Source organism: Dermacentor albipictus, chromosome 1 (assembly GCF_038994185.2).
Source record: "Dermacentor albipictus isolate Rhodes 1998 colony chromosome 1, USDA_Dalb.pri_finalv2, whole genome shotgun sequence".
Taxonomy (NCBI): Eukaryota; Metazoa; Arthropoda; class Arachnida; order Ixodida; family Ixodidae; genus Dermacentor; species Dermacentor albipictus.
Genome location: NC_091821.1, coordinates 21345213 through 21370471, shown reverse-complemented (window position 1 = coordinate 21370471; position 25259 = coordinate 21345213). Strand labels below are relative to the sequence as shown.

Below are 25259 nucleotides of genomic sequence, written 5' to 3'. Positions count from 1 at the left end.
GCAGGGATAACATGGCCACAATTAGTACATGACCGGGGTAGTTGGAGAAGTGTGGGAGAGGCCTTTGCCCTGCAGTGGGCGTAACGAGGCTGTTGTTGTTGATTATGATGATGATGAATGACCAGTGCCGCGCACTCCGGACAGACTAAGAGCGTTTTCAGAAAGCACGATTCTTGGGCCATGGCTGTTGCTGTTGAAGAAAGCAACGAATGCTCTGTTAGAGTATTTTAAGTCGACAGGTCCCTGCCACCATTTGTAGACTTAGTGTGCACCTTCAATTGCGTGCGCGACTAGTGTGCTCTCCCTTCCCTTTTCTTTCTCTTTTCGCCGCTTTATCCCATCTCCCCCAATGCAGGGTAGCAAATTGGACATGCGCGTGGTCATGTTCCTGCCTTTCCTTTCCGTTCTATTATGAAGAATAAATATTTTGCATTCATTTATTCATTGAGTCGTTGATTTTATTCCCTTGACGCTTCAAGCCATACATTATTTGTTCGTGGTCAACAAGAGCGACGAAGCAAACTGATTCCCTCAAACGAAATTCTTTTTTTTCTTTACTTCTCCTCTTCTACAGTTGAACATGAATGGCCCAAAGGGTATTGCGCTCTTTTTTCCTTGTCTACAGGCCCACACAAGTCGCTGAAGCAGCCGTATTTCCAGCGACTTAGTTCTTCCTTGCTCTAGTATGCACCTGCAAGACACCCTGCAGCCCGCAGATAATGTCTTCAGGCCTGCACATATGTTCACTGCTGCTCTTGGTTCCTCACTAGATTGTCATTGAGTCCCCACACGGTTTAACACTGGAACCAAGGAGCTTCTGCAGGCAACTCTACACAGAGAGCAGGGAGCTATGCAATGGGTTCGCTGTCGCGAGTCCTTGGGGTCGGCACAAGGGCAGGGCCTGTTCCTTCCGAGTCGGCAACTCAGGCAGCGACCCTTTCCGGGACTTGACGTCGTCACGACCACATCCCTCATCGCCAAACTCCCTGCCAGGAGGAGCGCCACTCTGAGGCCTGTGCCGAGCGCTCCGCTGGTGAGCACGCAGTCCCGCCAACTGACTGTAGGCACGCTGGCACACCAGGCATTTGTACGGACGTTCACCTATTGGAAACGAAAATGGTAGCAGTGTAAATTCCCAAACTCAATGTATTGCAGTACTAAACACTTGCCCGATACTGTGCGCATGTTTTAAATTGCGCTATACATTTTATTGAAACAAATTTAATCACTGTCACAAAAGTTTGTGCGTGTAAAAAAATTATTTACACTAAAGCTACCAATATTTTCGCAGTCACTTTCGTTTAACGCTAATAGAGAGAGTTTGAGAACGTAAAGTGGACTACAGACGAGACACCGAAGTAGAAGATGGGACAAACCCAGACTAACAACTGGTTTACTGAAACCGCACAAATTAATGCTGCCTCTTCTAACAAGGCGCATACGCAAGCGCAATCATAACCGCGTGACCTTAGAACACTCCCTCTCCAAGCCTCCTATCCAGACCAAAAATCAAGCTATTTCTTGAAAAGATACCCTGATGATACAGTGACGCACCTATCTGGGCCATGTCTTTCTATCAAAGAAGCTTCCAAGATTTCACGAGGCCTTAGGTCCTCTGCTCGCACTAACACCTTCGTTCTATCAAAAGTTGGCGTGCACTTCTACACACATGACCTACAATGCACTGGCAGGTGCTTTCCGCTGCCATCTTTTAATGAGTTAGAGTGCTGCATTAAACGCTTATTAATACATCTTACGGTGTGCCCCACATACAACATTCGACGGGTCAGCGGAAACCCGTACACCACCTCTGTTCTACGTGGTACATATATGCATCTGTGTCTTATGCCACATCAATCTCTCTTGGCTTTATCTACGTTAGAAAAGGGGCATAAACGCGACGACTTGCAAGGTGCTGCAAAAATCACATCAGCACCCAATTTGCCGCCACACCCTCTTCATCCTATGCGAAACCATGGACGAAGGAAAATACTAGGAGGGAGCGTCACGTGACAATTTTGAAGCCTAGTCATACCAAGTTTAAAGGAATTGAATGATGGGAAATAGGCTCTCATGTGATAGGCAAGCGGTAGCTTTAGTCGGCTCGCTTTGGTGGCGTCTGCTGCGAGGGTTTTGGAAAATGAACACATAGTCGGTGTGGCAAACGCACGCCGAGGTTGAATGAAGGAATTCAAGTAGTGTGTAAAGCAGTCTAGTCTGTGTTATGTCAGTCAGGTAACGCACCGAACTACCACGCGGCCCGCCGCTGAAGCAAGCAGCAGACAGGCGCCAATGCTGTAGCAAATGAACGCGTTGGGCAATGAACCGGCATTCGACGACTGGTCGCGTTTCGGGGTGCTTTCAGGGAAACGAAGAAACCTTTTGCCCTGCAAGCGGGGGAGGGAAAGCAAGCCGCCTTTCCGACGGCGATTCGTCGCGTTTGGGGGCATCTTCTGGGAGACAATATGATGTCTTGCGCCCCTGCAAACATGTGCAGGCGCTCAAGCGTTCAGGGTCCGCAGCGACTGCTTTTCAGTGTGGAAAAAATTCGTCCCATCTCGTACCCAGTAATGGACTGGCGAGCCGGGGACCCTGACCATATTTGAGGCCTTGCCGGCCCACTGCTATGGCAGATGGTCCAAGTCGACGCTGTCGTCCTGCTCAATGCCTTCTGCCTCTCAAAATACCGGCGAGAACTCCAGAGGCACGTCTGAACAGCGTAAGGACGTCGCACCACCCAATCTTACGAAATAGTGCACGTATATCTCAAGGAAAGGCGATGACTTCGGCGTTTAGAGTGCAAGATAATGCTATTTATTTCTTTCACATTGAAAGACGCACAGCAGAACCTTTTTACTAAGCAAACACACAACAAATAACTATCACGCAAAAGGTCTAGTCTCACCCTATATATAGTTGCTAGATAGTGGAACAAAAATTAGCAAGAAAACACGCACCGGACGTTCAGGTACACAACAGCTGATTTGACGAAACAGTAGACCACACTCGGGCTGACATACCCTGAATGGGTTTCGAAGTGAAAGTGCCGAATAACTGTGGTGGTGAGCGCAAGTGATGCTTTGAAAATTATGTCGCTATGGGTCTGGCTCCTCAGTCTTTCTCCGATGTTTCAAGGCAACGCATTTGAAGCGAAGAACAACTCCCGCTGTAGCAGAAACACACGCGTTATACTTTCTACATGATTTCATGCCTTTGACGGCAAGCGCCGCTAAGCCACTACAGGGGCTTAACCAGGGACAGGGGCTTGGCGAGGGAGTGTTCTGTGGGTCATGCAGTTATGATTGGACTTGCGCATACGCGTTGTTCGAAGAGGCAGCATTGTGTGGTTTCAATAAACCAGTTGTTAATCTGCGTTCGTCCTGTCTTCTTCTACTTCGGTGTCTCGTCCCAAGCGCAGTTTGAGTTCCCAAATTATGTCTTACCAACTAGGCTCTGAACACACTCTAGCTAACAGTGATAATGTTATTTAGGAATCGCAAAGGTCAGAATGAGGTCGACTCCTCTAGTCCACTACTTTCCGTTGGTATAAAAGAAATTTAGGGAACAGAAATGGAGTTATTGGACAGTTGTGACGATGTGAACAGAAAGGTGTGAATATATAGTCTTTCAGCGAGCTTTCACGGCCTCGAGTGAAGTCTCGTAGTGTGCAGAAATGCAAATAGTGTATAAATTGCTCTGCAACTCAATTGGTGGTCTGCAAGGCCAAGGTCCCGAAAATATTTTTTGAGTATACGGGTGACTGCCGATGAATGAGCTGACGTCTTCCGTTCATGGGGCGAACACACAGGGCCTAGTGCACTCTTTCTGGTACGCCACAACACAGTTGGGAGAGCCGGCATGTTCAAGTGGAGGAATGTAATGTTCGCTATATGCATTAAGAGAATTTGTTTGCAAACATAAGTAAAAATGTCGGCCCAGAAGGCCTTCTCTGGAGACGTAAAGACGAATTGCAACTGTCAGGGTCAGCATATACTGTCTCTCTGCAAATGAATCTGGCTTACTAAACTTCAATTTAAACTCGACGACCTTGAGTTGGTTCGCTATTCATGCTCTTTATTTTGAAAATATCAGTTCGTATAGGAACTCTGTTTTGACTACATTAACGGCACGACTTTTGTATGTATGTATGTGGGTGTCTGAGAGAGGGAGAGAGACTGAATCAAGCAGCCGACTTTGAGTGGCTGACTGCTTTGCTCATTGAAATAGGCGACTGTTTGGTTTGGTGCCTACGGATATGACTCAACCCACTACGGGGGATCGACCATGAATTGAGCGGCAGCAGGTAAAAAGGGATGAATACTTAAATAGTATTTTTAACTTAAGAATGATATTAAATGAATACAAATCGTTAATTCAACTTTCAGGCTATGTAATTTTAAAATTTGAAGTTAATATTTTTGTGTCCATATAGAGGAAAGTAAAACGATAAAGTTAAAATGGCAGTCTCTTTGTTGTACTTACAAAATTAAACATGGCATCACATGCATTCCTATTGCAGTGTCCTAGTGCCAACGCCCCAAGAGACAGTGTCAGATGAAGCGTATTGACAATTCCAAATTGGCGAAGGGGACTTCCTGAAGTCGTCTGTGCATGTCAAACCTACAACGCTCCATAAAAAAACTGTTCCATAGTTTCAGGTTCGTTGCAATAGAAACATTGAGGGTAAGGTGCCAAACCAGGCTTATGGGAATAAAAGATAATCGTTAGTATTCGGCAATGCATTCTCGTGAATGAAACTTCAAATTTTCTTGTTGAATACCATCTTATAGGCCAATGGAAACTAAGGTGCTGAAAATCAGTCTTATTTAAGGGGACGCTAAAGGCAAATACTAATTCTACGTTGACTGTTTAAATACCATTCCAGAAACCTCGCAACGCTTGTTTCGGGCCAAGAAAAAAGACTTAGTTTACGAGAAAATTGCATCTGAAGGGTCCGAATACTTTTGCTGATATTCAAACTTCCCGCCACCGAAGCGCGGCATTGATGACGTGGCATATGTCATCACCAACCTTTGCTGCCGTCGGTGAGTAAGACGGCGCCCGACAGATGGCGGTACCGAGCTAGGACAAAGCGGTGCATTCGCCGCTGCAGCTGCATTTAGGTAAAGTGGCGTAGACCTTTTGGGCATCCAGCGACCATCACATGGAAGTTGAATTCTCTCCTACTTGCAATTTGTGCGAGTTTCGCGAGCCAGCAAAACCAACGCAGCACTGCGTGTTAACGAAACTGCTGAAACGCGAAAACGTGGGCGGCGCAAAGTCGAGCGAAAACAAAACTTCGACCGCCCGCATCGTTGTCAAAGGTAATTTCAATGAGTTCTGTTTCCTAGAAATTAAATAGAACTAGGAAAGTAGCATTTTATGTCGTCTTATAATAAAATGATGTTTCTTGCAACGAGTGGTTGAGCCATAGTGACAAAATTTAACTGAGGAGCGCTTTCGTCATCGGCCAAGTACTTGAATGACCCGGGGTAGTCTCTAATCACGTCCTGCATTTACCTCAACTTCTCGATAATTAGGGCTCTGTTCATGTTAATATTGACGCCTCAGAGATTCTCGAGCACTAGTCTATCACTTTAGCTTGACCTAACACTTGCCTATAGTGTCCCTTTAGTAGGCATGATTTGGCCATGTTCTTCTTGGAAACAAAATTTTTTAAATCTTACAGCCGTGATGCATGCCTAGGGTTTTACGATATTCAGTACTGGGCCTTTAGAAGATGATGGCGCTAGTGCGTCTGTTGACTTGTGTAAAGTGAGTCCCATGTGTCCTGGTACCCATACCAAACGGATGATGCGTAAATTTTGAGGGGTATATTAATAAAATTTTCTGAGAATGGTAGGTGAATTTGCCAATGCTAGAGCAGAACAAATGGATAAGGAGTCGGTTATGATTTCTGCTGAATAAATAGATGACAGAAGTTTTCGTAGAGCTCGAATGATAGCCAGTAACTCTGCCTGAAGTATTGGCGTAAAGCTGGGTAGTCGAAGAGAGAAAGGCGACCGTGTTTTTTCCAGCTTTTCTGCTGGCGCTTCATCTTTTGTTCCTCCATAAAAAATAGACCTCATACGTGAAGTTGGACTCTGTATGGATACTGCTTGAACTTTCGTTGCAGTTTAGCAATGCGACGTCACTTCGCAGAAAGAAAGAAGTTAAATTGTTATAGTTCATACGTGAACGCGTGTTCATTTCTACCAATATAAAAGAAATTGCTATGAAATGCCCATTCTCTTTTTCCGTTTGTGCGTTTGGTTGAAAGCGCCACATCGCTGGCGAATAATTCACCCAGAAACCAGAAACAGCGGTTTTCTGCATTCACTTAGCACATTGTCTTCTATCGGAAAGGGGAATTCAGAAGGCGCAGTCCCTTGTTCAAAGATAGCAGCACCAATGCATCGGCACTGTGAAGCGTCTATACGCCCAATAATCACTTCTACGCATGTATGACCTTCTTACAGGATGTATTGTCTACAGAAACATATCGTTCAGTAGAGCATAAAGCGTATGTGTTGATGCGCTCAATGTAATACCATTATTATGTGATTTCATACAGAAATTTGCCATTGGTAGCACTGAAAATGCTTTTTTTCGTTCCGTTCTTTCTTTTCTTTTCGGTGCTTATCTTTCTCGTTTTATAGGGTTCATATCAATGCTCTGCAGTTTGCCCTACGTCATGGTTCTCGCGGTCATCTAGTGTACCAAATAAGGTACACTCACCAGCAAGTGATCCATAAAGGACGTCTGTTTATTGTCCAGTCACTGCAGAATTGTCGGTAACGACAGTGAAGCTGTTCTCTAGGCTCATGAACAATTCTGGGTGTGTCTACACTGCTGTCGTAACGGATGGTGCATGATTATGTTGCTGATTTCCTCGCGCCATAAAACTGTCCGAATGGAGTCCGTCATGTTTTACCAGCTCTCGCCTGTATTTGCATGACGCTTACTTGGGAGTTCGCCTGCCACCCGGGTTTTCCCGTCACCAAACAGTTTTATTGTACTATTTACGAGCTATTATTCATTCCTCGTCGGAATCGCCAACAGTGCCGCAAGCAATTCTTGATGATGAAGTAATTGCACCTTTTGTGCGCCACAACCCATCATTCGACGCTCAACCATGTGCTGTGCAAGCTATAGTTTCAGTCGCTTAAATGACAAAGCGATCTTGCAGCAGAAGTTTATGGGACCATGGCTTAAGCACACTTTCATACACGATGCTACAATAGCGATTTCTGAAAGCGACTGCTCGGTGTGACCACCTGTGTCTGTTAGTCAACAAGCCTCTGCGAGTACGTTCTTACTGACTGCCTCTTCATTTAAAATCTCTCTTTTTCTACCTATATTTTCCCTTTCTCATGTGCATAGGACAATCAACCGGGCACCGTTTTACTTAACCTCTGTGCATTTAGTTCTTGTGTGTTTGCACGATTGACTAAGTTGGTCGCAACGCGCATGCTCACCGGTGTGCAGCCGCAGATGGTTCCTAAGCGTCGACGACTGGCTGAACGAGCGGCCGCAGAACTTGCAGGCGAAGGGCTTCTCCAGCGTGTGTGTGCGCATGTGCGAACGCAGGTTGCTTCGTGAGTTGAAGCCCCGCCTACACACCACACACTTCAGCCGGCCTGAGCCGCCACTAGGCGCCGTAGAGGAGCCGTAGATGCTGCTGCCGCTCCCGTTGACACACGAGCGAGAGCCGCTGCTGCCGTCTGTCAGAAATGGAAACATCACATGGTAAGCACGTTTGGACAGCGACTTGTGTCCTATTTTCAAACATCATTCAGAAAGTTGACAAGTGTTGATAATTGGCCCTGGACCTTTTGTCGAAACACCATTGAGACATTTCAATTTGAAGATCATTGGTGCATTGCTGAAACCATGTATTTTAATATTGAAAACCTATGGGAGTGTTGTTAAAAAGTGTTGTGTGTCGGTATTGAAAGTCAGTTGAAGCATTGTTGCAGATGTGTTGAGTTTGTGGGTTGGCGCTGCCATGACTGGGCTCACCACGGCTGGTGTCGGCAATTTGTGGTAGGCAGCGCAAAAAAGTAGCCGCCCTGGCCACGGTTTATTTCGGCCAGCCAGCCATGGTGCAGTGGGATCTCCGGAGCGGCGAACTACACGGCCGTTCGCGTCGGGCACGCTAGCGTGTCCTACTCTCGCGCTACCTGCACACGAGCCCTCTGCTTCTTCGCCGGTATTGGAGGCGATAGTCGCGCCGCTACAAGTCTCAACATTGAAAGCCCAATCAAATATTGCTCGAGCTGTATTGAGTGTAAACACTGAAAAAGATTTAAAATTATGGGGTTTTACGTGCCAAAATCACAATCTGATTATGAGGCACGCTGTAGTGGGGGACTCCGGAAAAACAACACTGAAAGAATATTGGAAGCCTATTAGGCCCCCAGTGTGTATTTAGCAGTGTTTAAAACTGCACTTTCCATAAAATACTGCTCAGTTGTGTTGTGTCACATACCATTGTTTGTGATGTCACGTTGATAAAGTCCTTGAGGACCGGATAAAATTTAAATACAGGCGCTTTTGCATTGCAGGCCTGGGGTCAAAAGCATGCTCTTTGATAGCCAGTAATAAACCATATTGTAAAGCTGCTAGCAGAAGCGTTATGCCAGTTTTCAATTGGCTTAACACAGCAAAATCAACGGTCCTCCACGAAATCAACAGTGCAAAACTAATGCAGACAAAAACTATTTTTCTAGGTGAAGTGTACATTTGTAACCAAATATCTGTGTAAATGTACGACCATTTCTAGCTTGAGAACATCGGAAACTTCTTAAAAAGTATTGCGAAGTACACACTGCCCGCAGCTTGACACCATAACAAAACTGAATAGTGACAGATCTATTCTGTGTGGCCCTCAAGTAAAACACATTTCCCAAAAGAAATACATATTAAAAATAAAGAAATACCTGAATAAATATATGCACAAGCAGGCTTATATGACAGTAAACAAGAACACTCAAAAAAGGTACTTGCTTTCTTTATTAGGTAGCCAGTGGTACCATAACCATGGCACGATTCGCATGAGCCCACAAAAGCCACTGCTATGTGGGGTGGTCGTCTTTGAACTCTATGGAATTTATAAAGGCTGGCTGCTGTAGTTAACGTAATTCTATATCGAGGTGGATTATACAGAGTGCCTGACATTACTTGCTTGAGAAATGAAAACACATATTCAGCTAATTAACAATTAATTTAAATACTTTTATAATTAATTATTTTACGGCACCTATTGCAATTTATGAATTGTAGCCGGCGATATTACAAGATACATGCACTTAAAATGAATTCCCAGAAGCTGGCTTTATCAGCGACACAGATGACAGAGAAGCAATGTTGTGGTCTGCGTTTTATTGCCAAGATACGCACGCTCTGACGCAACGTGGCTTGCGCTTGGTGTAGGCCGGGTACACCATACAGTCATTGCACATATAATTCCAGAATGACACCAGCGACGATACACGCCATCAAACTGTCAGTAAAAATGCACTGTTGTTCCATTTACTTTTTCAACAAAACGTACTTCTATGCACTGAAGCACAAAAGTAACTAGAACACCCACGTAATTCGTCCCATATTTCTAGAAAATTCTCAAAACTGGTGTCATTCTGCAAATTAATTTCAAGTCTATACGTTTTGCAAACTCACCGGCTACAATTTGTAAATTGCGACATGTGCCGTATAGTAATTAAGTGAATTAGTAATCTTGTGAGAATCAGTTAAATGCATGTTTTCATTTCTTGTGATAGCAATGTCCACCTCTCAAGAAACCAGCTCAAAAAGAATTATGCTATCCGGCACAGGCAACAATGTCCACCTCTCAAGAAACCAGCTCAAAAAGAATTATGCTATCTGGCCCAGGCAACTTAAAAAATTATGTAAAACTGAAAAAGGATCACTCTGTATAATGCTCATTTATTGATTGAAAGGTGCTTGCCAATTTCACTAAACCTTATATACTTTTGAAACAACACAGAAGTTGCAATAAATGATGCCATTGGAGCAGTTTATTGTGCTGCATTACTTGTTGCATGATCCAGTTGTGTTTTCTGCCATCATAACTAGGTTCCTGAGCAAGTTATTCCATGTCAAGTGACTTATTCATTTTGACTACTACAAATTTTTGCGAAAAACTATAGCTATTAGTGGGACCTGTTATTCCTTATGTGAGTTCTATTTCAATTTTTTTTAGTGCCACAAAAAATAATGCACGAATTCACAAGATATCTGATTTCATGCATACATGAAAGGAACATCACTGCCATTACCGGAGAGCTTTTGTTGCACATTAAATTTAAGCCAACTTATACCTCTTAATTCTTACTCATGTATTTTTGATAGCAAAATGAACCACTTTTGTGAACTTATGTAAAATACAGTTTTTATTGAACAGAATCACTCTGACAATGGCACAGATGCACTTGCACGTTGGTCATTCTATGCCAAATCGACGAGTGTTTTTTCAACACCACAGATATAGCTGAAAAAATTTTCCATGTTTACTGAAGTTTAAAACTCCTCCCCCACTTTTATTTATTTTTGCCAAAAATTTTGTTTTTGGCCGTCCAGCGAGCCGAGGAAGCTGCCAAGGGCCAACAACCCTTGGCTGAAACCTAGGCGGGGTCCAGGTTCACCCCACCAAATCGCAGGACACTGAATAAAGTTATTTGAATGAATGAATGAAAAATTTTGTGGCATTTTTGGTGACAGCTTATTTCTTCTGCCCAGCTGAGCTACAGGGTGTCAATCAACATTTTTTTCAATGGCATATTGTACAGATTGAGGCCTTTAAGTAGTGTGCTTGGAAAGACAGTGAAGTGATGTGAATGCCACAATAGCCAATTTTTCAAATATTTGCATATTTCGAGTGCTTTTGGTACCAGCAAAAACGAGTAAAGCTACAATGTAATTTTTCCCCGTAACGCAGAAAAATTCACAAAACAGAAGTTGAACATGGAATGGTAGGCCGGTTGACGTAGTATAGCAGAAAAATATTAGAAGCTTTGGAGGTTCAGCTAATCGCCTGTAGAGATACTGTAAAGTCCTTATCTTTTGCAAGAAGGTTCGTGTTCAAGGTGAAAAAAGCAGCTTTGCTTGTTGGCTTAAAAATATACGCGATATATCGTTACATAACTCTACATGTCTGCTGTGCATGGTGAAGTTGAAAAGGGTATTACAGTTAAAACTCGATCTAACAAAACCCAATTTTACGAAGTTCCCGATATAACAAAGAAATTTCCATTCCCCGGCAGGTACCCATAAGGTTCACTATTGTCATCAATGCGAATTAACGAAACTACCTTGGCCAAACTGAACCCGTTCCTTTGAACTGTGGCTGCCTATTCTTATAGAAGCAAAGCGGTGTGATCTTTGCTCAGCGTGCGTGAGTGATATATCGCCATGTTCGGGGCCAGCCTATTACAGCTGAAGCAGAAGATTACGCTACGTTTTGTTCTCTATTGCCGCAAGAGTAGAACGGGCATTCTACTTTCTCTCAGAAGGGCAGAGTGAAAAGCACATTTCGCTCTCTCCTTGGTGACGGAGTGAACAATGCATTTCACTCCACTCGACATTTTGCGAGAGTAAAACAACGCTTTGAAGAGTAAATCGGCCGCTTCATTCCTGCGTAACCCTCCCTAGTTTTTAGAGTGCAGAAAAGACCTTGCCCCCCGTGTAAAATACGAGCACGATGGCGTGCATACCGGCCAAACTTTTTGTTTCATTCTAGTGTGCGCTATGGGGTAAGAACTACGCGAAACGCACTGTTTAAAACCATATTCCTCATTTTCTCCGCCGCACGCGTCGTGGAGGCGTAGTGGCCGAAGCGTTGCCCTACTAAGCCCGAGTGCGCGGGATCTAATCCCTGCCGCGGCGGCTGCATTTCCGTTGAAGCACGTGTACGTGCATTGAGCCCACGTTAAAGAAACCCACGTGGTCAAAATGAATCTGGACTCCCTTATTACGGCGTGCCTCATAATAATATCGTGGTTTTGGCATGTAAAACTTCAGACTTTAATTGCAATTCAACTCACTCTATTTCAACACCAAAATGTTGCGGACCTCGAACGAAGAGCATTTTCATGGGTTGACGTTGTTCGCAGCCCTTTTTAACAAGCAGTGACAGAGCATAAGGTGAAGTGTTACCTTTTCAATAAGGGTAAACTGATTCCCAACAAGATGAGTGGTAGACATAATGCACGTATATAGCATGAATACAAGTGAAACATAATGCCTATAGAGCACATATAAAATGAAAGTATGTAATGATATAAATGAAAAAGGAACAAATAAGAGAACGCTAATTACTCATGCACGTTATGCATATATGAAATCAACAAATGTGTAACGCGATACATACTGCAATGCACAATTCGGCAAATACGGTCTGACAAAGAATGCAATTATATTTTTTAATTTTTTGTGGAAACAAAGAAAAGAAAGAAAGAAGCACAATAACGAAGTTTAAACAATGTACTTTTTGTGAACTTTCTCCACCATCCTATCCATATTTAACACCGAGGCAATGCCGTTTTCTAACGCTCAGCCAGGGTACTGGCCACTGCACGTAGGGATGTTTCATTTTCTTCTTTTCAAACAGGAATTATATAGATATAACAAAAATGTGAGTGAAAGATATATATATATATATATATATATATATATATATATATACCGGGTGTCCGAGCTAACTTGGACCAAGATTTTAAAAATAAAAATACCCAAGACCTTTAGAGAAATCGTACTGACTGCCTAGTAGCCGTGGTCGTATGTACTTACGGCCAGTATATTTTTCATCACGAAGTATTAATTACATTTAATTAGTGAACTTTTTAATTATTCCTTCAATCGCAAACATATGAATTACAAAGTTGTAGGGCTCCTCAAATAACCTCCGAATCAAGCATTTGTTTAGTGCTCAGCTCTGTCTCGTTGGTTTTTCCGAGAAAAAACAAAAGCGCGCGAAACATCCAAAATACGAAATAGATACGCGCTCGCGCGCCGCTACTCAAGCGCTCCCAAGCGAATAGCCACGTATACACGGCTTTACCAGCGGCGGCAGCTCGATACAGGGCTTCACGCTATGTGATGGTCGCGGCATCAAGAGAAGACGCCGCTGACGCATTGATAAGCGTAGCGGAGCCTTGTAAGATGCGGCGATAAGAGAGTGCAGCCGTACATCTTTCAATGGTTGCTTGTACGCGCTTGAGTAGCGGCGTGCGGGTGCGCATCTACTTCGTATTTCGCGCATTTCGCGGGCTTTTGTTTTTTCTTCGAAAAAACAACCAGGACCACTTTAGCACGAAATAAATGCTTGATTCGGAGGTTATTTAAGGTTCACTACAACTTTGTCATTGATATGTTTGTGATTCAAGCAATAATTAAAACGTTCATTAATTAACAGTAAATTATGAAGTAATACTTCGTGATGAAAAAAATACTGGCCGTAAGTACATACGACTACGGCTACCATGCAGTCGGTGCGATTTCTCTAGAACTCTTGGGTGTATTTAAAATCTTGGTCCAAGTTAGCTGGGGCACGCTGTATACATATATATATACATATACATATACATATATATATATATATATATATATATATATATATCTACCTACCGCGGCCTGCCCACCCAGGAGACGCGCCTATGATATATATATATATATATATATATATATATATATATATATATATATATATATATATATGGCCGCGGTAGGTAGATGGAGGGAGTACTTGCTCACCCCACTCTCAGAAGCAAAGGAGGGGGAAAGTCACGTAACTTGAACCATAGGTGTATCCACCTGCATAGTTGGCAGGGGGACACCTGCCCCTCCGCCCTTTCAGTAGATATGCATACGGTTCAAGTTACGCGAAACACCCTGAATATATCTAATGGTGATTATGTGATTATACTGCTCACAATGCCTGCCTGATTGCTGTGCACATTGCTAAGTACAAATGTTTCAAATGCGATTTGACAATGAATGAATGAATAGAATTTATTGATAGGAAAGACAAAGAGGTCGACCTGAGCTAGTGCGCTCTAGTCTGCTACTCTGTACTGGGGAAGAGGGAAGGGGAGTGAAAGTATTGGGATGGATGATGATGATAAGAGAAGTGGTGAGTGCTTATGTACATGAGACAGTTGCCTCGCTAGAGCCGCTCGTCGAGCTTGGTGTCCTGCAGGAACTTCAACAATACTTTTGTTGCACGCATTGAAATTGCAGTGTCAGGCCATGGGCCGAGGATAGCTTCCTCCAACAGTAGTTGTCTGCCAACGCTGGCTAGGAAACGTGTCTAACGTCCTTCGCTCCAGCATATATGCTGGGCAGTCGCACAGTACGTGTTGCAGTGTTTCGGGCATCTGGCAATGTACACAATCAGGGCTGTTCGATTGGCCGATGAGGTGTGCGTAGCGACGGATGAAAGCAACGCCGAGCCGAATCCTGTGTAGCAATGATGTTTTGCTCCGTGTAGGCTTCGGGGGCAAACAGAATTTACCGTCTGGGTCAATCATATGTAGACGTCTGTGAATGTTATCAGAGTGGGTTCGCGATTTGACAAAATTGTTAAATGATAACATGAGGAAATTTTGGAATGTCATCAACCCTATTGAACCACGCGCTATCACTCTGACTGACGAACTGGAAGAAACCGTCGGGGACTTTGAATGCGCTAACACCTTTAGCACTGCGTTTAGCACAGTTTTCACCGAAGAACCTAGCACACCTTTGCCTACGACACCGGCTAGAACTGTCTACTATGCCTGCTATTGCAATATCTCATGATAAACGAGAAGAAAGGGGGTTAACCGAGGGCCCGATATTTATTAGTCATCTCATAAGAAGCCAACCAACATTGACACTAAGGACAACATAGGGGAAATTACTTGTGCTTAACAAATGAAATAAAGAAACCATAAATTAATGGAAATGAAAGTGGATGAAAAAACAACTTGCTGCAGGTGGGGAACGATCCCACAACCTTCGCACTTCACGTGCGATGCTCTACCAATTGAGCTACCGCGGCGCCGTTTCTCCATCCACTTTCTTGGATATTTATGTGTCCTAGTAGAACTCTGGGTATGTTAGCCCGCGCCACCACTCACACACCTTGGCGGTGGATGTGGAACATCCTTTCGGCCGCAGGCGTCACGAGAACGTGGTCTTTTTGGGTGAACGCAACCGGTCAATGAGCCCACACATGCTACCTGAAGGCATCAATGTTGCCGGATTCGAGACGCTTGTTATGTAATAAACGAGAAGAAAGGGCGTTAACTCAGAGGCCCGATTTTTTTTTTAGTCAAATCATAAGAAGCCAACAAACACTGACACCTAGGACAACATAGAGGAAGTATGGGAAACAACTTACATGCGAAGGTTGTGGGATCATTCTCCGCCTGCGGCATGTTGTTTTTTCATCCACTTTCATTTTCATTAATTTATGGTTTCTTTATTTCATTTACTAAGCACAAGTAATTTTCCCTATGATGTCCTTAGTGTCAGTGTTTGTTGGCTTCTTATAATATCTCATGTTGGAATTTAACTTTGTTAGATAACAGTAAGCTTTCTCCATCGACAGGCGTAGACAAAATGAATTCCAAGCTGTTAAAGAACACCAGACATACCATTATTGGATACCTTTGTATTTTCTTTTTTGATTCGCTCTTTGTAGCTCACATGCCAAATGATGGGAAAGTGGGGAAGGTAATCATTCCTGTCTACAAATGTGGTAAAAATGATTCTCACTAAATGACCGCCTCGTATCAATAATAAGTGTCCCGTGCAAAATTATTGAGCATGTCATTTATTCTCATATCACGGCACTTCTCCATAAAAAAACTTCATCCATCCCAGCATGGCTTTTGAGAGGGCTTCTCATGCGAGACACAACTGGTCATTTTTATTCATGATTTGCATGTTAAACTCGGCACCAACATACAAACTGACGCCATTTTCTTAGATTACGCAGAACCGTTTGATAAAGTGCCGCATCAACGATTGCTGTTAAAATTAGACCAGTTAAACTTGGACCACAACGTTCTGGTTTGGATCAAGGAATCATTGTTTAACCGATGTCAACACGTTTTTGTTAATAATAATACCTCAGACCCTCTTCCTGTAACATCTGGTGTACCCTAAGGTTTTTTTCTCGATCCTCTACTTTTTCTAATATGCTAACGGCTTGCCTCAACGCTTACCTTGCCAAATCTGAATGTTTGCTGACAATTGTGTAATTTACCGATCAGTTTTTAACCATTGCAACGCAGTAAAACTTCAAGATCTAGACCGTGTCCAGGAATGGTGCGACCGGTGGCTAAAGACCCCTAACCCGACTAAATGCAAACTACTTACCAATACACGCCAAAAGCGCCCCGTTACATCCCCGCATACAAGTGTTAACGAACGTATAAAACCAGTAACATCGTTCAAATACGTAGGCGTTACACTGTCCAATGATTCGTCATGGCGTGCGCATGCTACAAATGTCATATCATCGGCAAATTGGACTCTCAGTTTTCCGAAACGTCAGCTTCGTGACGCGCCCCAGCACGTTAAATTACCAGCCTATAAGTCACTTGTTCGTTCGAAACTAGAGTATGCGTGTGCCATATGGTCACCGCATCAAGTATGCCTTGTAGATGAATTAGAAGGGGTACAAACTCGTGCCGCCAGATTCATTCACTCATTCTCACGAAGTCAGTGTTACCGCCCTCAAAGCGGAATCTGGGCTGCAAACTTTATCCCTCGCTGACGCATAGCAACACTTTGTCTCTTGCATAAGCTTTACTATTCATCACTTAATAGTGCTCTTTACATCACCCCACCCGCATACATATCTCCTCGCACTTGTCAACAACTGCAAGTTTCAAGTAGATGTGTGAGAACTGTTAATTTTTCAGCATCTTTTTCTCCTGGTGCAGTCAAAAACTGCAACGGCTTTCCTTACCATATCGTCGCTTTCACCTGCCCATCATCTTTTTCTGCCAATGTGACTGAGTACCCGTTGTCGCAAATTTGAGTGTTTCATTTCTTCTTTATGTAAACCCACCCCTTATGTAATACTCCATAGTGGCATTCTTAAGGTAAATAAATGAAATAAAACAATATATATGTGCAAAACAGCACATATATACATGTGTGTGTGTGCGTTTTTCACGTGAATTCTGAATCTCGATGTTGCTCGATAAGGCTTAATAATACACAATATTATTCAACAACTCAACAGCATTTAATCTGTCTTTACTGTTGAGAACTACCGAACAACTTTATTGTTGAGTTATTGCTGTGTGATTTCAATAAATGAAGCATTATTGAAATGACTTTGAGTGAAATGTTCGTCAACAATATGCGAACAAAATTTCAATAGTCATTTTTAAGGGGTAGCCCCTGTGCATAAGCTTAACCATGCCGAAGCTCCGTACCCCGTGGAGAAGGAAAGAAGCTCTGTTCGTACACTTGCAACTTCAGTACCTTTAAAAGCGATCCCTCATGCTCACAAAAACAGTTCTTCATGACGCGGGTAGCCAGAAAACTTAGCCCACCCATGTCAAATCGTTTGCGAATATGCCCCGCCGAGACGACTCGACAGCCAGCTGTCATGGTGGCGATTGCGCCGAGACGCGGAAAAGAAGAAATAGAGGAAAGGGCGAGAAAACTACCACGTGACGGTGCTCACCCAAACTGGAAACGCAGACCTTTTCTCCTGCCTCATCTTAGGCTCCTGGCAGCAGCTGAGGTGGCCAGATAAAAGTATTGCGCTACCTTTAGTTTTATAGAGGGGACTTACTGACGCGCGGAGACGAGCGTCTTCTGGTGGTGCTGCAAGGAACCTAGCGGCGCGCGCAGCGCGCATGCTCCGCTGTGATTGGTTGGCCTATTCGGCAAGGGAACAGCCAGGCCGCAGCGCCTATGGTCACGAAACCCGGCGAGGTTCGCAAAGGTTCGCTTTAAATACTTAAAACCTTATAGATAGTTATGAAGCCACCTTTCTTCAGGTCTGACCGGGATGGTCTCATGGCGAAGGTTCGCGGTTCCAACTTTAATTTCCTCCTCTTCTATATCATGGATCCAGGCTTAATTTCCTGATTTATGCGAGCTTAACCAAGGTCCGAAGGACAGTATTTGAAGTTTTAAATAAAAACTTTGCAACCACTACCAAAACGCATAAACAGAAAAAACGGGTCCTGTCAGTGGCACAAAACGCACGGTTTCATAGCTCTGGGTGATCATACAAAAACTTCTCGAGGGGCAGCTTAAAAAAAAGGCGTTCTATAGGCTTATTTTTTGTTTGTTGGTTGGTTGAGGCAACAGTGCAACATGCTCTGGCTGAATCCTCTGCCGACCACTGATACTATCCCTTTTGCGTGACGTGACGTCTGGCACGACCCATCACTAGAGCTACGGGTGTTCTGCTTGGCGGCTTAGGCAGTATGTCGTAATTTGAAAGTGATTTACGTGAAAGTGATTCCTCGGAAAAAGCGTTCTTCTATGGGTGCAGATAAAAACTACAAAGAAGTCGATGTGTATGAGGCAACGAAAATGGGTGATCGGAGCTTACGAGGGGAGCTTATGCCGAGTGCTTTCATTGAACGGAATAGCGATAGTTTGGCTGTGCTTTGTGTTTGCGTCAACCCTGTTTTCGTCAACTTAACATCTGTGTAGTCGTCAGCGCACAACTGTTTTCTTCAACTTTGGTAGAGAAGAAATAGGATAAACATCTGTACAACCTTGAGGCTTCTCCTTTACCGGCGTGTCCGAGGGCAGCAAGGCATCCGGAATGCCCATGTAATGAGGCAGCTCTGCGTCGTACCACACCAGGAGCTCTTCGTCCGGGTGAATGGCCTGCGAGGCGGTTGGGCAAATCAGAGCTTCCATCAAGTTACTTTTCTGACTGGTATAAAAGCATGCACGATTAGAGTAAATGAATATTGGCAAGTGCAGTTTCAAGACGGGACAAGAGAAGACACCGACACACGGGGCACGGTGTCTTTCTCTTGTCCCGTCTTGAAACTGCATACCAGTATTCAATTAGTATGAACCAACTAGCCGAGCAACGCATTTTGATAGCCTATGATAAGGAAGTTGCGATGAGTTTGCGAGTGCTCCGCCGACAAGACACGCTAAACAGCCAGGCGGAAAGATGCAAAGATGCAATATACGCACGTAAATAAACCAACTCCGAATATAATACGAGGGGATACTTTGGGTGTCTAAGAAAAGGAAAGAAATATATAATAAAATATTGGCGCGACGCCATCTGTGCCCAACAACGCTGACGACGAGGACGACGACCTCGTGTGTGCAAGCGAGCGTGCTAGAGAAGAAGAAGCGAAGACTGAACGCTTGTTCTAATTGTCAAGATTAAAATAACGCTCTCCGCTCTTGTCTCAAGTGAGCCGTGACAATATTGTTACGGGGATGTAGGGAGTATATAAAAACTGTTTTTACAATATATATACAGGATGAGTCTGAGTAGATAAGAAGGCTGGCCACCAACAATACGCAGCAGGACCCCCGGGCGGTGCAGCGCCGTCTCGGCGCATGGTAGGCGAAGAATTGCGAGCGAAGTATGGCTTCAGCCACGAAACGTGCACGACGTCAACAGGCGTCAGACTTGAGGATGCATCAAAGTGTAGCGGCGAAACATCGTAATTTACGTCGTTAACTTGACGTAGGACTTCATACGACCCTGTGTAGCGAGAGAGAAGCTTCGGGGAGAGACCAACCCGACGACATGGTGACGAAAGGAGCATCCAAGCACCTGGCGCGAACTTAACATCGCGATGGCACCGTTTCATAACGCTCTTTTTGTATATGCTGTGAGGCTAATAAACGAGATAGGGTGACTTGACATGCCATGTGAGCGCGATTGATGACTTCACGAACGTACTCAGTTGCAACATGTGGTACAGAAGGAGGATGGTGTCAAACGGCAATGTGGGGTCGCGACCATACAAAAAGGTAAAAGGGTCAATATCCTGCGGTGTCATGTCGGTACGAGTTATACGCGAACGTCACGTAGGCCAGCTTGGCGTCTCAGTCGCGGTGATCGTTGGAGACGTGCATCGACAGCATCTATGTGATTGTTCGGTTGAGTCGTTCCGTAAGACCGTTCGTTTGTGGGTGGTAGGCGGTGGACAGTTTGTGCTCAGGGACACAAGAGCGGAGGAGGTCGTCGACAACTCGAGACAAGAACGAGCGGCCACGGTCTGTAAGTAACTGTCGAGGCGCACCATGGTGGAGAATAACGTCATGAAGGAGAAAATCGGCGAAGTCGGTTGCGCAACTAGTCGACAACGCCTTTGTTATCGCGTAGCGTGTGGCGTAATCACTACCGACGGCGATCCACTTATTCCCACTAGTCGTCGTCGGAAAAGGGCCAAGCAGGACAACGCTTACGCGAAAGAACGGTTGAGAGGGAGCTTCAATTGGATGGAGTCGTCCGACAGATGCCAGGGGAGGTTTCTTCAGGCGCTGACACAATTCGCAGGTTGCGACATAACGGCGCACAGAGCGGTACACTCTTAGCACGGTAACCTTTACTAAAGGGGTACATTCTCACAGATTTGTGCACCTTTAACTTATAAGTTACAAATCAACCTTTACAAATTTAACTTCTATTAAAGGTAAGAAAGCGTGCACCTCAACTAGAGGTTACAACACTTTAACCTCTAGTATAGGCATACAGTATTGAGTGTCTTTGCCTAAATATAAAGGTTACTTTTACAATATACCGGTTGAACGATTAAAATGTTCACACAAAGCGGCTTGCAGGAGGTCCCAGATGGACACCGTGCTGCGCATGCTCCGTATATAGAGCCGGTGTCGCCTAGCAACGGGGACGCGGCTCTTCTTTCTGCGGTATGTTTCATAAAAGCCCGTTGCTCTGCGCATGCTCCGCCAAGGCAGTTGTCGCCTAGCAACAAAGGTGCGTCTCTTCCTTCTTTCGCGCTTCTTTCTGCTTGCGCCTCTTCTTTCTTGCGCGCTTCTTTCCGCGGCCGGATTAAGCAGACTACAACCGGGCGCGGAGAAATGTGAGCCTTCGCGGAGGAAGCCCCTCGGCCAGTCCTTTCGGGACGCTGCCTTTACATGCGCTTGCGCTTCGAAATAGTTCACGTGTCCACCTCGTGCGGTTTTCGGGACAAAGGGTGTTGCTGTGTCTCTCTGAACCTAAGTAAGAAAAAAGAAAAAAAAGAAACATTGCGTTTTGCAGGCAACTTAGACCTTACGCATACCGCAACATCTCTTGTTTGGCCTAAAAAATATTAAGACAAAATGCAGCCTACTACCCCAAAAAGTACAACAAAGGTGACCGCGGGAGCCAGAGAAATTTCTTTACTTTTGAATAGTATATTGTAAGTGACAGACTCATTTTTTTGGGCTACAGTTCTGTAGCTGCTAATCAATAAATGAGGCAAATTTTCGCTTTGCCAACGACAAGTGTTCAGACTTTTGGCTCACGCTGTTGCGGTTTTTATCCTCCTGCACATGCGTTTGTGTTTACTCGGTGGATTGTTCCTAAGGTATCATCTAGCACGCGAAAATGAAAAAAAAATTAATTTCAGCTCACTGATTCTACTTTTTAATTTTTGCATGCTGAATGATACTCTTGGTACAATCCACACAGTAAACGCAAATGCATGCGCAGGAGAAAAACACAGCACGGGTAAAGGCCCTGAACACTTGCCGTTGTTCATAAGCAAAGCAAAAATTTGCTTCATTTATTGCTAATAGCTACACAATTGTACCCAAAAACAGTATGCGTCTGTCACTTGCTATGCCATTCGTAAGTGGAGATCTGTACTCCCGCACTCCTCCTTGTTGTGCTTTGTGATAGCTAGAGAATTTTTTGACTAGATATCATTGCAGTCGAAGAGATGTTACGGCTTGCGTAAGTTGCCAGCAAAACGCAGTTTTTCTTTTCTTTTTGCTTAGGCTGAGAGAGACACAGGGACACCCTTTCCTGTGGAAACTACACGAGGTGGATAGGTGAACTATTTCGAAGCGCAACCACGTGTAAAGACAATGTCCAAAAAGGACTGGCCGAGTGGCGTCCTCCGCGAGGGCTCACGTTTCTCCGGGCATGGTTGTCGGCTGCTTAATCCGACCGCGAAAAGAAGCGTGCAAGAAAGAAGAGGCGCAAGCAGAGAGAACCGCAAAAGAAGGAAATGACGCACCTCTGTTGTTTGGCGGCAGCCGACTCGGTGCACCATGCGGAGATTTGGCCTTTCTGGAACAAAACCCAAGGTGGCGCCTCCCCTTTGCTAGGCCGCACCGGGCTCGTCGGACCATGTAAAGAGCGGGGCCCACATGAAATTCTCTGAAAAAAAAAAAAAAGGAACGCCCAACTGAATGTGGTGTCAAAAGTTTACTTTCATTTAAATCACTTAAATCGTTGTATTTCAGCCAACGAAGGGCTACCATGATACTACTATACTGTATCCCTTGGGATTTCTGACGAAATGAAACTCCCCGTGCGGCACCTTTTGAGCAAATATGTAACGGTAATGTTCTCAAAAATACAGTTCAAAACACAATTTGAACGCCTGAGGAGGAGGCGCCGTTAGCTTGTATAAATAATCTGAGTATAAATTGACAGTTCCACAGGCAGTATAAAGTTAACTTCAGAATGCAACATCTTTATTTGAAAATACAACATAGAATACACCAGAAGTACAGCAGGCCTTGCTGGCACATGACTAGATCTGAAAATTCAACAGAATACTATCACTTGCATCATAACACAGGAATTTTTAAAATCATATCACCGTGTTTCAGCCATGCATGTCGTCAATAACTTCGTGTTAACTGTCCATGTAAAAACTTGTACTGCTGTCAGGAAGCAAGAAAACAAGGCAAATATTAGTATATGAGATTGAAGGAACAAAAACTGGACACTTGTGTTCAGATCCACATTGGACACTACATAAAAAAAGCTTTACACATCAATGTGCAGCAATAGAGCAGGTCAATAAAGACGTTGCCAGTGCAATGTAGCCGATGCAAAGAATATACAAAGTATTGGCTATAGGTGAACCTAAAAAAGAAGACTGGACCACACAGCCCATCTATACCTGAGCAACGTTTCCTTAGTGTTAGCATTGACCACCACTGGCATCAAAAGACAACTTCTTGCTCTTACAAACATCAGACAAAGCTTAACCAGGAGGTGTGCGAAGTGCTGGCTTGTGGGCCAGATGGCAAAAGGCTGGAAGTGGTGATGCTTACAGCATAGTGAACTCTTAGTTTAGATCCTTTTGACAATGCAAACGTGAACATTTTTTATTAAAATTACTACATGACACATTTTACTGTCTAGCTAACAATGTCAAGGATGGGATTCAAACTTCTTGAATGCACTACCTATTTAAAATAAATATTGAAAAAGGTCATTTGGGCACTGCTATGCAGAGTACTGCACAATTACGCTATCATCTAGAGGCTAGCAGTTAGAATAACTCAGTGACAAAGAAAGGCCGCCATAATTCACATTGCACGAATTTAAGAATTTTGAGCAGCTAAATAAAATACTTGTGCACAATACTAAATGCCACTTGCATGAATGGATGTATTACCTCAGTAATTTTCAATAAAACAGTTATAGAAAGGCATGCAACTGTAATGCACAAAATGATGCATCTGTTCACCACCTCCTGGCAACAAGTGAACATTAATGCAAGGTGAAAATTGTTAACTAGACTTTGAATCAAATCACATTCTTTTTCTTCAGAAGAGCAAAGAAACACTTCAATCTGTTATTTATGAGCCCTCTAGGCACAACATTGCTGGGAAGCACAAGTTTCTGCATCAGCGCCAGGAATGGTGCAAATGCATATGGATAATCGAGGTTCTTGATGTAGTAGGTTAAAATACAATAAATTACAGCTAGCTCCAGGCTGCCGTTCGAGACCCAAATTATTTCTTGCCTGCTGCCAGCATAAACACACGTTTGCTCGTTGCATGTGTAGACGTGGGGAGCTGCAATCTGGATATCACCACTGGGCAGTGGAGCCTACAAGGACACTTAGAGCCTATAAACATTCGCCTATCAAACATTAAATATGCACAGCATAATGTGAACTGACGAAGTAAAATTTATCAAAAACGTGCAGTACTGCAGATGCAGAGCACAACTCAACCCGAAAGAGCCCAACCATTCTACATCAAGGAAAATTAGAACTGGCTCACCTTTAGCTCTCATTAAAGCATGCAGGAAAAAGCAATGAAATGTTATTTTACCGAAAGTAATCAGTATAATACCAATTTTCGTTTGTTTGCTCAACTATATACAACTGAAATCTCACTAAAGGATACTACTGTTTAGCGCGTAATTATGCCCTGTTCCCACAAGATACGCATTAACGAGATTTCACCAGGTAAATTGGTGCAGCATCGCACACTTCATGAGCTGGCTGTGTGCACGTTCCGTCCGGCAGGATGTCTCTTACGGTTTTTGCTTACCTCACCTTTATTAACTTTGAAATGCAATAAATCACATTTAAATTAAATTGTTAAATATAAGTTAACAATTTCATCTAATTTCATTAATTCGCTCCTTCTCTACATTCTGTGCCTTCATGTGTTAATTATCGTGCAGTCTAGCTAAACGGAAGTAGTGAATAAAAAATAGCACCAAAATACTACCATACCTCAATTTAAGCGCATATAAAGTATGAGCAATGCCTCCATCCTTAGTATTATTTCAGGGGAAGAAAATCTAAGGCGACAACATTAAATCGTGTAATGATGCTCCGCTCGACTCGCACCACTGACCAATACAAATGATAATGCTACAATATAAGTACTGAACAGAAACACAGATGTGAGTAAAAGTAATCACAAGGTGAATGCAGAGAGCTTTCTGGACGATATGTGAAAAGTTTACAAATGAGTGTAATATTTAGTATCGTTACATTTGAGATGTTTCCTTATGAACTAGTAAATTATATTTCACATCACATACCTTGGCCGCATTCAGTATCGCGGATCTCTTTGTCCATGGCAACCACTGGGCTGTCAAGTGGGGGCTCTTGCACATGGGACTACGGTGCGGAGTCTGGAACAAACAAGTGAAAACGAAGCACCGAATAAAACCAATTCTTTCCTGTATGCGCTATGCATTTACCTTTAGAGCAGCCAGGTTGTGATTCTTGCACAGGCATTCAGGCCGATTCATTTTCTATGGAGGCACCAACTGGGACAGTCCTCTCTAAAGCAAAAAAAAG

At 43.8% G+C, this 25259-nt stretch overlaps 1 protein-coding gene and 1 long non-coding RNA gene across 2 annotated transcripts in view; both read right to left on the bottom strand.

Annotated features, from left to right (window-relative positions):
• Nucleotides 1-457: 457 nt before the first annotated feature.
• LOC139054579 (PR domain zinc finger protein 12-like) overlaps nucleotides 458-25259 on the bottom strand; it is a 118209-nt gene continuing 93407 nt past the window's right edge. The window contains exons 5-7 of the mRNA XM_070531767.1: nucleotides 18762-18876; nucleotides 7479-7724; nucleotides 458-1101 (exon numbers count right to left, since the gene is read on the bottom strand). Of these exons, the coding sequence (XP_070387868.1) occupies nucleotides 830-1101; nucleotides 7479-7724; nucleotides 18762-18876 (633 nt within the window). The 3' untranslated portion in view covers nucleotides 458-829. The remainder of the gene's footprint in view (nucleotides 1102-7478; nucleotides 7725-18761; nucleotides 18877-25259) is intronic.
• LOC139060347 (uncharacterized) lies at nucleotides 21157-25205 on the bottom strand. Its single transcript, XR_011514752.1, has 3 exons — nucleotides 25160-25205; nucleotides 24998-25090; nucleotides 21157-22866 (listed from the first exon to the last, which is right to left on the bottom strand). It is a non-coding gene; the product is annotated as an uncharacterized lncRNA (long non-coding RNA).